At 58.7% G+C, this 14,578-nt stretch overlaps 2 protein-coding genes across 3 annotated transcripts; both read right to left on the bottom strand.

The window, feature by feature from the left end:
- Positions 1 to 82: 82 nt before the first annotated feature.
- AQP6 (aquaporin 6) lies at positions 83 to 3,798 on the bottom strand. The gene is made up of 4 exons (XM_067009258.1): positions 3,406 to 3,798; positions 2,451 to 2,609; positions 2,109 to 2,189; positions 83 to 1,445 (listed from the first exon to the last, which is right to left on the bottom strand). Exons 1-4 carry the CDS (start codon positions 3,796 to 3,798, stop codon positions 1,233 to 1,235), a joined length of 846 nt encoding a protein of 281 aa, XP_066865359.1. The 3' UTR covers positions 83 to 1,232.
- Positions 3,799 to 9,714: 5,916 nt separating this feature from the next.
- AQP5 (aquaporin 5) lies at positions 9,715 to 14,578 on the bottom strand. Of its 2 annotated transcripts, XR_010835806.1 has the most exons (5): positions 14,088 to 14,569; positions 12,818 to 12,982; positions 12,369 to 12,452; positions 11,043 to 11,351; positions 9,715 to 10,624 (listed from the first exon to the last, which is right to left on the bottom strand). XR_010835806.1 is itself a non-coding variant. In XM_059082851.2 (4 exons), exons 1-4 carry the CDS (start codon positions 14,448 to 14,450, stop codon positions 11,166 to 11,168), a joined length of 798 nt encoding a protein of 265 aa, XP_058938834.1. In that variant the 5' UTR covers positions 14,451 to 14,578; the 3' UTR covers positions 10,648 to 11,165. The 2 variants fall into 2 exon arrangements, 1 of the variants encoding a protein (XP_058938834.1); XM_059082851.2 differs by lacking the exon at positions 9,715 to 10,624 and having other exon boundaries at positions 10,648 to 11,351; positions 14,088 to 14,578.

Below are 14,578 nucleotides of genomic sequence, written 5' to 3'. Positions count from 1 at the left end.
AGTCATCTCCCTCTCCCTTCTTGCCTCCTTCCTCCCATTACCAACAGCAATTGTATTCAAGCCCAATAATTACAGTAACAGCAACAATAATCATCATTTATTGGGTTTGTTTTTCTAGCATTTTAACCTCCAAAAACATTTTCCAACCTCTTGTTTGTTTTAACATCAATCTCTGGGGGAGATTTTACAGCTGAGGAAGCTGAGGTCCAGACAGGACCCCAAATCACAGGCAGAGTAGATTTACCGCAGCTTGTAAATATTAACAAACAAGGTGAGACTCAGCTAATACTTCAGAGGCACTGAATTGCAAATCTTGGTTTCCTGGGTCATTCCTGAGTTCCTACCATCCTTGGGACATATTCAACAGCTTTGGGGGGATCCCGGCAGAGCTGAGAATGAGGCTGGAGACGGCTTCTTCAGGCCCAGGTCAGGGACCGAGTGCTGGGATAGGATATTTCCCCTCTCAGGATTGCTCTTGTGAATGGGGCTGTGGAGTGGAAGGCAGGAGAACACCTGGGGAGAAAAGCCTGTCTGGCCTGAACCTCCCTTGCCTATATCATGCCCCTCTGCTGGCTGGAGAAAAGGTTCCTCTCTGTGTCAGCTCTTCCCAAGGGAGGGGCTCTCTGCTGAGCATTTGGAGGAGAAAGGAATGAAGATCTATTGGGATGGCAACCTCTGGCCTCAGGAAGCCCCCCGTCTGAGGGGGGAGCCACAGCCCCCGACCTCATCCAAGAGCAGAGACATCCCTCTGAGGAGTGCAGAGGCTGTCCCAGGGCCTGATTCTTCTGGGAAGTCTGGCCCCTCCTCCCCAAGGGTGGGGTGAGAAGTTGGGATTCCCAGAGGTCCCCATAGCCCTCAGTCTCTAAGCAGAGTGTCTGTCTGAGCTCAAATTCCCTTTTCTCCAAGACATGGGGACCTGGAAGCCCAGGACCCCCACTGGGGTCCAGACAGATGAGAGACGGGGAGAGCGATCATGAATTCCTCCTGCCTCGCTCTGCCCTGTCCCATTAAAAGAGGTAGGAGGAGGAAACTGAGCAGATTTGCTTCCCAGATTCCATCTAGAAATGTAATGCCAGGGATCCGCCCCCCCACCCTGTTAGGACAAGAGGCCAAGCCTCCCTACCCGACCTCGCAAGCCCCCTGCCCCCCAGGAAAACCTGAAGTCTGGTTACACAAAGCATGCTGCCCACGTTCAGGGCTCTTTTCAGAAGTTTGAGGGCAGGGGCCAGGGTCTATGCCACCTGACACACATTCTCCATTTCAGTGTCCTCTGAACTGGACTGGGATTCTTTCTTCTGGGGCTCCACCCCTTCTACCTCCTCCACCTCCGCAGTGCCTGTGAGGATGGCAAGTCGCTGGGCCAGGGTCTTGGTGTCAGGGAACAGGATAAAGTTGTAGATCAGTGAAGCCAGGACAGCCCCCGTGAGGGGTCCCACCCAGAAGATCTGAGGAGGCAGAAGTGGGTACCCTGCTTGTGAGCCGTCAGGACCATAGGGTGGTTTTGGGACCCCCACCTGCTTCCCAGTGTTGACTTGGTCTCCCAGGAACCCTGGAGCCATCCACAAGGTGGCAAATTTGAGAAGCACAAGTCCTGACCTCCCACTCTGAGTCCCCGCAGGTGAAGGGACCTTGCCTCCCACGGGGCTGGGCCAGGCTCCCCGCCACCCCCGCCTCTCTCTTCTCGCCTTCCCCATTCCAGCCCAGAACCCTGGCTAGTGCTGTTCCTGTCCCTGCTGGTGTGTGTGTGTGTGTGTGTGTGTGTGTGTGTGTCTATTTCTGTTTGTCTTTTTCTTTATCCAAGTTTGGAAATTGGTCCAGCTGGAAGGAGTGAATAAGGAAACAGCCAGGACTTGAGGCCTGGGCCAAGGCTGCAGCTCCTGCCCTGGCTCATTTCTGGCCAGTCCACTGAGTACCCCGGACTTTTTGAAGCTGGAAAGAAAGGATACTGGCCCCGGTCTTCTGAGCTTCGGGAAACCTCCACTGGGGGTCAAGATGGTCTGTAGCAGGGGGACTTGTCTCCCCAAGTGTCTGTGGTCCTCCTGCTGGTGAGAGTCCCTATTGCCACTGGGGCCCTCTCCCTTCCCCTGGCTGCCAGCAGAGGGTCTCACCCAGTGGACTGCGAACTTCCCGACGATGACGGCAGAACCGAAGGAGCGGGCTGGGTTCATGGAGCAGCCGGTGAAGTAGATCTGGGGAGCGAGTGCAGGTCAGGGTGTGAGGAAGCTGAAGGCAGGCCTGGGAGAGGACAGTGCCCTCCACCACGGCTCAGAGTCCCAGCCCCAGACTTGGCCTCTGCAGCACCCTGTCCAGGGCCTGGAGTGCGGGGCACAGCCTTGGCCCCAAGACACCAGGGCTCAGGGAAGGACACTTCCTCGCCTTCAGGGCCCCTGCAGCCTCCCCAGGGAGGGGCCAGTGGGTACACGGGCCCGGGGTCCCCCTTTGCCCCTTACCCCGATGAGGTGTCCCACTGCCACAGAGGCTCCAATCGTGGCAGCTGGGGAGCCAGTAGTCTGTCTGCTGTCGGTGGAAGCAAAAACGCAGAGCACAAGCTGCAGGGTCAGGACTAGCTCCACTGCCACCGCCTGGCCCGTGGAGACGCTGCTCCGGACCTGTGCAAAGGGGTTACACTGGAGCCAGCGGGCTCTGCCCGGGGCTGGTGACCCCTTGGGCCTCATTTCCTCACTGTAAGGGGTGAGACGCCTCACCACCGCCAGTCCCAGGACTTAAGGAGCTAATGGGCTGATGAGAACTGTGTGGTGGGGTTCAGGTGAGCCCCAGACACTTGCTCCCTGCAGACGCGAGTGGCATCCCTCCCACTACACGGCTCGGTTGGGGCCAGTGGTTCAGGGGGAGGCGGGGGCTCAGGACTGGTGGGAGCAGGGAGGCTGGGGAAGCTAAGATGCATGATGCACGTCTGCAAGCTGCCTGGGAGGGGCCGTGGGTAGGAGTGGAAGGTGGGGGGGACTCAGGGAAGTAAGTGGAACACAGATGATTAGAGGAATCTGGGGGAGTGAGACAGGCCTCAGGGTGCTGGGGAGGGAGGAACATGGCACAACAGAGGAGTGGGGGACGTGGGGTGGACCCGGGGAGGTAAAGTGCGTGCAGGGTCCCCTGCCGCTACCCACAGCTCCACCTCTCCCCACCTACCCCCACCCTTAAATGCCTGGTCCTCTTCTGACTCCTGTCCCTTAGTGTGGCTTCTTCCTGCTCCCCCTGTTCCTTGCACCACAATCCCATTCCTGCTCTCCCTGCACTAAGGCCACAGTCATTCCCATGGGTCCCAGGTCCCAGCCCAGAGCAGGTGTGGGGCACATGCTCTGTTACCTCCCTGTCCCCTCTCCTCCAGCCTGGCCCTCCCCCCTTTCCACCTGTATGGACCTGCCCCCTCCCCCTCCCTGCACCTACCACGTTGACCCCAAAGGTGTCTCGGATGTCCCCAGGCGTGACCCCGTAAAGCAGAGCAGCCCCCGCTGTGGCCCCTGCCAGCTGGGCAGCCACGTAGGCCACAGCACGGGGCAGGGAGATTTGGGAGCCCACGAGGAAGGCCAGCGTCACAGCAGGGTTGACGTGGGCCCCACTAGCCTTCCAGGTGATCTGCACGATCACGGCCGTGGCCAGGTTGAAGGTGATGGCAATCTGCAGCATAGAGGGAAGCGCCAAGGGCCATCTCAGAGCCGAGCCCACACCAAAGAACACGTACAGCCCCGTGGCCAGGAACTCGGCAAACAGAGCCTTGCTGATGGTCGTCCAGAGCCGGCACACCAGCATCTTGGCCAAGCCGCGCCTGCCTGACTCCATTGTGTCTGGGTCCTGGTGCCTTTGCTCCCGGAGCCTCTGTTTCTCTTCCCTCTGATCTCTTCTGCCTCCTCTGGTCTCCTGTCTCCTGGCTGCTCCGGGCCCAGCCTGCAGCTCTTCCACAGTGCTGCTGCCCCGAGGACTGTGTGGTCAGACTGGCAAGGGGCGGGCTGACAGGGTTATGTGTGTCTGGGTGGGTGGGAGTAGGGGTGGCATGACGGGTGGCTCTCACATGCCCGCTCCACCCTAAGCTCACCTGACGGCTGGAGGAGGGGGGCCCTCCCCGGGCACTGAGCTGGAACCTCCCAGGAGTTTTCCAAGCTGGACAGGCCTAACTCTGCTGCGGGCAGACGCCCAGCCTTGGGGGCCGCAGGTGCCAGAGTAGCGCGGGCCATGGGATTCCAGGACGCTCCCATCCCCGATGTCAGCTCAGACAGAGCAAGACCACTCAGATCCCCAGGTCCAAGGCCTGCTTCAGAGGGCCCTGCGCGCGCTCCGCAGCACCTGTTCTCCCGGCCCCCTTTGCCTGCAGGCTCGGCCTCCAAGTGGGCTCACGCTATTCTGAGCCCCATAAACCCAGATGTGAATGAAGCTCTGTCCTCCATTCCCACCTAAAACCCCACTCACTGAAAGCTGATGTGAACGGAGTCAGCTTTACTGAGGATGTGGCCCTGTGTGGGTGCAGGGGGGCAGATGGAGGGGGTGTTTATTCCACAGCTGATCAGTGACACCGTGGCAATGGGCACCTCTGCTGCCCGCCAGCCAGGAGTTTCCGCTGGCCCTTCACCCACTTCGGCCTCTTTCTGCCTCCCCTCCCCCAACTCAGCCCTTCCCCTTACTTCGCTGCTCTCCTCCTTCTCAGGGGCCAAAACAGTCCCTTTCACGCCACACAGCGTAGCTTACCATTTTTGTGGCTATGCTGGCCCTAAGGTTACCCACGCCCTAGGCTCTGCCCTTTAACCCCCAGCAATATACCAAGGTATTTTCTCAAATAAAAGTGTTCCTTCCCTTAGAAGAACCTGCCGAGCTGTTAAAATAATACACTCTTCACCTGTTCACCACATCTGGGTGCCCTGACCTCACCCCCCGCCATATCTCCCTGCCCAGTGGTTGTCCCCTGGTGTCCTCAGGCTCCCCAAATGCCATCTGTCTCACATCGAGATCCTCATCTCTCCCTGTGACCCCAAAAGCATCCCTCCTGTTGTCCCCAGCTCAGCTGGTGGCACCTGGGAGGCCTCCTTGACGTCACCCTCCCACCTCTATCCAGCGAAGGCAGCAAGTCCTACTGATACTGAATCCTAAATATTTCTTGACTGTGCCCTCTTCCTGCCACCCCTGCTGCCCTGCAGCCTTTAACCATTCTGTCTTCTCCCTTGCTCCACTCCAATCAATTATCCACACTGCAGCCCGAGTGATCTTTCTAAAATGCAAATCTGATCCTGCTGCTTCCTGCTAAAATCACTTTAAAGCCTCCTGTCCCCTCTGTGAGCTCTGTGCCTGGCCTACAAGGTCCTCTGGGATCCTGCTCCTCCTACCTCACCTCACTTTTTGCCTTGTCCTTTACCCTCTGGCCTCACCAAACAAATGGCCAATGGTTCTAGAACACTCCATGCTGGTCTCCCCTTGGGGGATGCTCTCTCCTCTCCCTGGAAAGCCCATCCCACATCCTTTCTTGGGTGAGTCCTATCCCTAAGGCTCAGCTTTGATGTCACCTCCCCCTTTCCTGGGTGAGGGGGCAGGAACCAAGTTTTGTTCATCCCTACATGTAACGTCTTGCACAGGGATTTGCTCACTGCTGCAGTAAGGTCCTCAATAAATATTTGTTGAATGAATGAATGAGTGAAAAAAAAGCTTCTTGGCCTCCTGGAGGCAGGTGACTTTCATGTCTGCTTCATTTCATCTGGCTCTCCTTATACCTCTCCTCACCTGGGACTGACTGGGTCTTCTGAAATCTTCAAGTGAAACATCCCAACTCTGACCACAGGGTCTGTCCATCCACCCTCCCCCATTTCAGTCCAGTCACATTCCTCCCCCAAAGTCTCCCCCAGCCCCTTTCTGTTCATCCAGCCATCCTGGCTTGACTCTACCTTCTCCAGCCAGATCCCCTGGCATCTCACCTCAGTGCCCTCTGTCCCAGCTCCCTGTTCTCTGCACCCCGCACCCCCCCCCACCGTGTCCCTCCATCCTCTTTCTTCTCCACACCCCTCTGCCCCCATCTGCCCTGCTGAGCCCTGCTGGAGAAACTCACCCAGCCGTGAAGACTGCCGCCATGACAAGTCCATGGTCTCTGGCCTCAGTAGGGGTCACAGCTCTGTTCAGCAATCCTTACACCACACCGTCGCCAGGCGGCTCTCTCCCCATTCTTCTAAGCCCTACCTCAAACCTTCCATACTCTCTTCAAGTACCCTACCTTGCTCTGGCTTTCCTCCAGCAGATCTACTTGCCTCCTGTCCTACCTAGAAAGTGAAACCAGCTGGCAAGACTTCTTCCCATCCCTCCACCCCACCCTCCCCCCAGCCGCAAACTCACCTACAGCTGCCCCATGCCCTCACCAGCTTCCCTTTGGCCCTGAAGAAGAGGCAGCCCTCACCCTGTGTCTGCGTCAGGGGGCCCCTCCTTGTGTTCTTGGCTCCCTTTGAGCAACTGGGGCCCTCTCTTGGCCATTCCCAGCCTCATCTACGATTTTCACTTCTCCCTCTCCCGGCTGCTTCTTTATAATGTGCCTGGGTAATCACGGAGTAGTGGAGAGACCATGGGTTTGGAATGCCAAAGTCTCTTTCAAGACTTAGCTCAAGTTCAATTCCTCTATGAAGCCTGCCCTAATTTTCGCCTCCAGGAGAGTCAGGGCAAGCTTTGTAGAGAAGCTGGGCTTGGGCAAAGCCAGTGGCTACTTCTGGCTTTGACCTCCTCGGTGCCTCCACTGTTCCAGTGCAGACTCCCAGGCTTGCCTGGCATGAAGGAGTCTTACAAGAAATGCTCAAGATTGAAGGAACGTGGTGTGAGGGACATTCCTCTCTGGCCCTGGGGTTGGGGGTGGGGTGAGGGTGGGGGGAATTCCCTGGCTGTCCCAGGGAATCTCACGGGCATCTGTCTCCTTCCCTCCCCTCAGACAGGATCATACAGGACCTGGGGACAGACACCTGGCAGTCCCTACATCTTACCTAGCCTCAGTTTCTGCACCTGTACACAGGCACCAAACAGCAGTAATGCCTGTCTGTTGAGAACCTTTGATAAGACAAGAAAGTGAAAGCATTTGAACACTGCCACATATTCTGTACCCCTGACCAGTGCTTAACTCCTGTGACCTCAGCTTTCCCACTTTGAAAGTGGAGATGTTGGGAATTCCATGGTGGTCCAGTGGTTAGGATTCTGAGCTTTCACTGTCAGGAGCCCAGGTTCGATCCCTGGTTGGGGAACTAAGATCCTGCAAGCCACGTGGTATGGCCAAAAAAAAAAAAAAAGTGGAGATGATAATTCCCGCCTCCCTAGGAGAGCATCCCCCAGTCAGAAAATGTTGGTTTTTAGGACTGTCACCTCCCTTCCCACTCCAGCGAGACAACTGTGAGGGCTGTGCTGGGGTGGGAAGGGTCCAGGACAAGCAGCACCTGAGGCTCCTGCTCTGGGCCCTGGAGATTGAGAGCCTTAAGTGTAGTGGCAGCCCTGGTCTCTAGCTGGCCTAGAGCAGAACCTCCTGGGGCCCTGCCTGGCCTGGAACAAGGTCCTTCACCCCCTGAGGACAGGTGGACATTGGCTAGGACTTGCTCCAGCTCCAGCCAGCATGTCCCTGGACCCAGCCAGTCCTGGGCCCTAGTAGCACGCTTTTGAGTCCACTCTTGCTCCAAGAGCTTTTGTCAAGCCTCACGCCTGTCAGGTGGCTGTGTGCTCTTAACCTCTCAGAGGCCTGTCTCTGGGCTCCCCAGACTAGCGGGGTGGGCGTCTCTGTGGGGAGACATGTGTGCGGTGTGTGCGTGGGCACGAGGGGCAACGTGAGATCTGATTGAGGTTCTCTCTCAGGGCTTGGGGAGGATGGGGGAGCAAGAAGGAGGGGAAGGAGGGAACTGGAAGAGATGAGAAGAGACAATAAAAACATGACAGGAAGGGAAAGATTCAAGGTAGTTTCCCTTGTATCCCCTCACCCATCCCCACAAAATGGTGGAAAGAGGAAGCTGAGGCTCAGAGGAGGGCTGACAGAGCCGACCCTCCCGGCAACCCCTCCTCCTGTCCATCCATCTAGACAGCAAACCCTCTGTCTGTTCTCTGCATGACCCCTAGTCCTTCTCCATCTTTCCATCATGTCACCATGTCCACCTTCCTACCTGGTGAAACTGGCAGCGCCTGGGCAGAGGAGGAGGGGAAGGGGAGGAAGCCTCCTACAGGAGAATCAAAGCTCTTTTGGGTTCTGTCTTCACGTGGAGCAGAGGGTCACAGGGATGCCTGAGCACGTGTGTGCTTGGATATGACACACACGTATACCTCGCTGAGAACACGTGGAGCCAGGCAGCTGGGTCCGGTCCCGAGCGGCCCTGTGACAAGGAATGTGGGACGGGAGATGTGGCTCTGCACACACGCGGAGTGAGCGGTCTATGCCGAAAGACGGAGCCCGCTGGGTACAACCGAAGATCCTTGTGGAGCGGCGCTAGCGTGTGCGGGCTAGTGCGTGCGCAGGTCTTTGTGAGCCCCGGACTCGAGCGGCGAGGGGAGGATCCGACACCAGGGAGCGCAGCGCCCTCTGCTGGCCAAACTGCCCGGCCCGCGGCACCTAGTCAGCCCCATGGCCTAGGCGGACCCTCGCCCTCGGACTGGCCAGTACCATCCTCGGACTGGGTGCCTCGCCCATCCCTGAGGGCCCACCGTTCACCCCGTCATGCTCCCCGTGGGGCCCGTCGGAGAAAGGAACCAAGTTGCTGGGCTGGATGGAGAGGCCTGCCTCCCAGACACCGCTGTGCCTCACTTGAGTCTTGCGTGGAAGTCTTGCGAGGAGGTCTGATATTCTCGTCCACAACCGCCGGAGGAGGAAGCTGAGGCTCAGATTGGGGTTGAGAGAGCCGACCCTCCCAGCAACCCCTCCTCCTGCCCACCCATCTAGACAGCCAACTCTCTGTCTATTCTTGGCCTTGACCCCTAGTCCTCCTCCATCTCTCCATCCTGTTACCTTGTCCATTTTCCTACCAGGTGAAACTGGCAGCCCCTGGGCGGGCGGAGGAATCCCCTCTCTTCTGTACCCACTCCCAGACAGTGGGGTGGGGGTGGGGGGCTGGGGGAAGCCGCTTCCTGGTGGCCCAGGGGACCCAGGACTGAAAGACTCCCCAGGGCCCCCTCTCCTCCACGCCGCATCTGGCCCAGACCCGGGACTCGGGGAAGAGGAAGCGCGGCAGCGGTGGATTCGGTGGACGAGGTCCCCCCCTGCTGGTCGGAGCTGGCACTTGCGCCGGGCTCTTGGGTTGGGGCAGGGGTGGAGGCAGCGGGTCGGAGACCGCTCCTTTACCGGGGCTTCACACACACTGCCATTTGGTGTTTGCAAGCCGCCAGGCAGGCAGGGCAGGCTGCCGGCTGCCGCTACCATTTACATATATTAGACTCAAGTTTGGAGGAGGGCTGGGGAGTCTGCGCCTCCTCACCCCCAGCCCCTGGGACTGACCCTGGCCAGCCACTATCTATAGCTTCTCCCATTGCTTCTCAGTCCATCTCCTGGCCCTGCTGGGCCCTCCTCTTCTGAGGCAAAATTGAAAACCACGGGAGAGAGGTTCCCACACCAGGGAGAAGCGCGAGCTCAGGTGTAAACACTCTCGGGAGAGCAGAGGCCCAGAACTGCGGTGTGGCTGGGGTCCCAGCTGTGGACGTGCTGGTTTTTCTTCACACTAGCAAATCGAGCCCTCGATCTGAGGTGCCCCGCCCTGTTTGCACAAGTGTTTCCCTTTTATCCATTGTTTCATTTTATCCTCATAACAATCCATGAAATGGATACAGTATCCCCATTTTACAGATGAGGTCATTAAAACTCAGACAGCTTGTGTTATCCAAAGTTGCACAACCAGGTTTGAACTCAAAGCCAGAGTAACTCTGATGAGGAGTTGTGTCCTGAGCTGTTGTGTTGCCCCTTTTGCCACAGAGAGCAGCCCAGTCCCAGGAATCTCCCTCCCTCCCTTCATCTGACCCCACAACGACCCTGTGAGGAAAGCATTTTTCATCCTCACTTTATAGCTTAAGAGATGGGAGGCTTAGTGAGTTTAAGGGGGTTTCCTAAGGAGTGTCAGTGGCAAGGGGACAAGGGCAGGTAAGGGCAGAGCTGCAGGCCCAGAGGGGAAGACAGTGGGAACCATGGCTGGTAGAGGCTGGGCTTCTGGTAGGGGTGGGGGCAGGGGCTTCTCCCTCTGAGCACAGGCACCCAACATGGCACATTTTTGGCACACCGAGGGGCAGAGGGGGAGTCCGGGACTGGGTCTCCTGCCCAATGACAGACCTTGCTGGTCACCCCCTCGGCATCTCAAGGGACTGCCGGCCGGTTCACTTCTGCCTAGCACCCCCGGCACCGGTGCCAGGCCCTCCTCAAGTGGCAGACACTTGACATAGCTGAGAAGGGAGGGCCAAGCAGGCAGGCAACTGGGTGAGGACCCCTCCTTCTCTGCTCCCACTGACCCCTCCTGACCTCTAGCTCTGTTGCTACATTTGGTCTCTTTCTCTCCCTCCTCCCAACCCCGTCTCTGACTCTCTAAGCCTCCCCTGGCCCCAGCTTCCCCGTCTTTCCACAGAGGGTTGTGGAGACTGTGGAAGAGGCTGTGGGATGATGAGGAGGAGAGGTGATGAGCCAGAGTATCCTGACGTGAGGCTTCTGGAGAGAGACGAGGCCGAACATGAATGTCAGTGGTTTATTGGGAAGCCTCCACCTCTAACACCAGCAGCCCTACCCCATGCATCCTTGAGCAGAAATAAATAAGGCGGCATGTAATGAACCAGTTTGCCTCCCTCCTAAAGAGCTCTGGGGAGGGTCAGCCTCTGCTGTCCCAGGGGCTGGGATCCCCCTGGCTCTTGAGGAGGGGCTGGGGAGAGGGAGGGGACACAGACTGCCAGCCACCCCTTCCTGGCCTGGCCTGGGGCAGCCTGCAAGCTTAGCACTGTGTTCACAATCCCTGAGGTCTGACCTCGCTGCAGCAGTCTGCCCTGCGCCAGAGAGACCCCTTCCCCACCAGACCTCAGCCCCTGGCCCCCACCCCCCCACCCCCCCACCCCTCCCCACTCCCCACTCTAACCATTCAGCCTGGGGCGCAGCCCGGAGGACCCAGCTGCGGGGGAAGGAAGCTCTGCTGTCCTAAATTTCTCTTCTCTCCCCCTGCGGTTCAGGGGCTGAGAGGCTGGCCCCTGCATGATGCTGGTCACTGGGCAGTCAGCTCCATGGTCTCCTTCCGCTCCTCTCGCTGCTCCTCCCCATCCTCCTCGGGCTCATACGTGCCCTTGATGATGGCCACACGCTCACTCAGGCTCAGGGAGTTGGAGGAGAACAGGTAGAAGTAGAGGATAGCAGCCAAGGCAGCCCCCACGATGGGCCCCACCCAGAACACCTGGTGGAGACAGAGCAGTCAATGGGCTGAGCCCCAGGCCTCAGAGACCAAGACCTCCCCGTCCGGAGGACAGACCCATGGGCCTCTCAGAGGAGACAGACAGACAGACTTCCAGACCTCCCGAAGGAAAGACTTCTCCCCACTTCAGGGGCAGATATACTGACACCTCCCTCCCCAATGACAGGGACATGGACCACAGACACCCAGATCCTCAGAGGAGACAGACATCTCCAGAGGGACAGGGCCCCGCCAACCCCACCCTAAAGAGAGACAAAGGAACCTTCAGAGGGAACAGACATGGAGATCCTCGGAGAGATGAACAGAACGCCTCTCCCTTCCACACAGGGATAGAGACAGACTCTGGAGAGCTCTCAAAGGAGATGACAGACAGATTGTCCAGAGGGACAGACCCACAGGAAGGAAGACTCTCCCCATTCCCCCAACAGGGACAGATAAATAAAACATCAAAGAGGGCAGACACACGGACCTCCTGCTCCCCACCACCCAGAAAGATGGAAGCAAAATCCTCAGAGAGCAACACTGGAGTACAGATCCTTTTCCCTTCCCTAGAGGGACAGACAAACATAGAGAGTCCCTCCCCTCAAACCAGGGTCCCCGGCCTAAAAAAATCTACCCCCAGGGCTTCCCTGGTGGCGCAGTGGTTGAGAATCCGCCTGCCGATGCAGGGGTCACGGGTTCGTGCCCTGGTCCGGGAAGATCCCACATGCTGCGGAGCAACTAAGCCCATGAGCCATGGCCGCTAGGCCTGCGCGTCCGGAGCCTGTGCTCCGCAACGGGAGAGGCCACAGCAGTGAGAGGCCCGCGTACCGCAAAAAAAAAAAAAAAAAAAAAAAATCTACCCCCGCCCCTGTCCTTGTTCTGGCTGCATCCCCTTCTCTCTCCAGCCACCCTCAAGCTCTAGGCCCCCATCATCCAGAAAGTCCTGTTAGCTGTCAGCTGCTAAGGCTGGGTTTCTAGGCCCTCATTGCCAGGGAGCCAGGGGAGGTCCAGACTCACCCAGTGCGAGGGGCTGAACTGCTTCATGATCACTGCGGGGCCAAGAGAGCGGGCCGGGTTCATGGAGCAGCCGGTGAAGTAGATCTGGACAGAGAGGGAGGTGGTGAGCAGGGCAGCGTGCTTGTCTAATCCCACGCGGCTCAGACTCTCCCCGGGTCCCCCAGCAGTTCAGGGGCTCAGCCAGGTCTCCAACTGTCTCCCAGTTCCTAGGCTGGTGACCTCTCCCTCCACAGGTTCCTACGGACCCCTCCCCACCTCTCTGTCCTGCGCTTGGGCTTGGCTTCCTGCCCCCATCCCAACTCCCACTCACTTCCATCTTTCCTCAGAGAAGGTTTGAGGGGATCAAGTCTGGGCCAGAGTAGAGCAGTTCCTCTCCAGGCCTTAACTGCCAGGCTCATCGGTCCAGAAGGTACTCCCCATTATTTGCCCCAAGGGGCAGCACTGCTCACCCCCACTAGGTGGCCCAGTGTGACGGACAAGCCAATAGACAGGGCTGGGGAGCCCACAGGGCTGGTGCGGCGGGAGTCGGTGGAGGAGAAGATACAGAGAGCCAGCTGGAAGGTCAGAATCATTTCCACCGCAACGGCCTGGCCTGGAGTTGTGTTGTTGTTGAGCTGCAAGGGAAGGGTGTGTTAGGGACCCTGCCTTCTTCTGGCTCTATGGCCAGGGACTTGGGGGGATGGGCTTTTGGTCTCCAGGGACATCTAGAGCCTGAGCACCTGGAAGCCAAGCCCTGCCACATCAGGGAGGTCATCTGCTGTCATCTGCTGAAGAGACTGCATACTTCGCGGTGAGCACAAAGCTTGGAGCGCAAAGCTGTGGCTAAAGGGCAAGTGTGAGGGGAGCTCTTCCTGGACACAGGCCTGTCACTCGTTCTGCCCAGTCCCCAATCCCCACAAGCTGGCATTTACCCTCCCTCCTATGGGCAGCTGCCCAGTTTGCTTATGGCACCCCCCAAGCCCGCCTCCCGCCTGTGCCTGACCCGCTGCCAGTTCCAACCTCAAACCCGTCTCTCTGGTGGGGCTGACTCACCGCTTGACAATGGCCGAGAAAATCCTCCTCTGTGTTTGATTAATGAACCCAGTTTGCATGGGACATGTGGGCTGAATCTGGGGCTGCGTGAGGTGGGGGGCAGCAGGGGGCCAGGAGCACGAACCAATACTCATCAGAGACTGTATGCACTGGCACCACGTTAGGGAGTACACAAGCACGGTTTCTAAACGTAACTCCCTGACTCCTGCTGTTACGGAGGAGTCCCTGCTGTTACGGCCATTCCCACGTAGTGTGAGTGAGAAAAACGAGACCTGGAGAGGCCAGGGTCACCGAAGACAGCATCACAACCCACCTCTCTCTGATGGTTCCATGAGACCACTCCACTGAGGAGCACACAGGAGCAATGAGGTGCCCAAGAGGACAGAAGAGCTCAGAGGCAAGACAGGAGAAGAGACAGAAGTTTTGGGTAAGAAAATAGGGGCAGTAGGCAGGCACCAGGAGAGAGGCCAGGATGGGGCGGCATGAGGGGGTCAGGCAGAGGAGGTGAATGTGGGCTGAGGGGCACACACGGAGATTCCCCTTCCCGGCCTTAGGAGGCTGTGACCTTCCTGGCAGAGGTGTGCACTGGACCACTCTGTGGCACCCATTCTGGAGACGGGGTTTGGGGGCCAGGTCCAGAGCCCACCACAGGGTCCCTGCCCCACAACCAGCCCCGTGGGCACTCACCGCGTTGACGGCCAGATTGCCTCGGGCATCGCTCGGTGCCACCCCATAGAGGATGCCAGCCCCGGCAATGGCGCCCACCAGCTGGGCCACCATGTAGAAAGCTGCCCGGAACAGGGAGATCTGGTTGCCCAGCAGGAGGGCCAGCGTGATGGCAGGGTTCATGTGGCCACCGCTCACGGGCCCCAGGGCCTGGGCCATGGTGCCTATGGCCAGGCCAAAGGCCAGCGAGATCTGCAGGACGGTGGGCAGCGCCGACGGCCACTTGAGGGCCGAGCCGAGGCCGAAGAAGACGAGGATGAGGGTGGCCAGGAACTCTGCGAACACCGCCTTGAGAAAGGCCGCGGAGCACACCTCCTTCTTCATGGTCTCGAGGCAGCAGCCCCCTCAGGGGTCGCACGTCGGGGCGGCGGCACAGCGGGCCGTTGGGGACTGGCTCCCGGGCGCCGAGCGCTCTCCGGCGCCCGCGGCGTGGCTCGCCTCCTGGCGCGGGC

Source organism: Kogia breviceps, chromosome 12, assembly GCF_026419965.1.
Source record: "Kogia breviceps isolate mKogBre1 chromosome 12, mKogBre1 haplotype 1, whole genome shotgun sequence".
Lineage (NCBI taxonomy): Eukaryota > Metazoa > Chordata > Mammalia > Artiodactyla > Physeteridae > Kogia > Kogia breviceps.
Note: the sequence above shows the minus strand (reverse complement) of the source record. Positions and strands in the feature narration are given on the sequence as shown.

Coding starts and splice junctions, on each gene's coding strand:
- AQP5 (XM_059082851.2), bottom strand. CDS start 14,450: ATGAAGAAGGAGGTGTGCTCCGCGGCCTTTCTCAAGGCGGTGTTCGCA. Junction 12,453..12,817: donor CACTGGGCCACCTAGTGGGG/GTGAGCAGTGCT, acceptor CTCTCTGTCCAG/ATCTACTTCACCGGCTGCTC. Junction 11,352..12,368: donor AGTTCAGCCCCTCGCACTGG/GTGAGTCTGGAC, acceptor TGTCTCCACCAG/GTGTTCTGGGTGGGGCCCAT.
- AQP6 (XM_067009258.1), bottom strand. CDS start 3,798: ATGGAGTCAGGCAGGCGCGGCTTGGCCAAGATGCTGGTGTGCCGGCTC. Junction 2,610..3,405: donor ACACCTTTGGGGTCAACGTG/GTAGGTGCAGGG, acceptor CCCTTTGCACAG/GTCCGGAGCAGCGTCTCCAC. Junction 2,190..2,450: donor CAGTGGGACACCTCATCGGG/GTAAGGGGCAAA, acceptor CTCGCTCCCCAG/ATCTACTTCACCGGCTGCTC.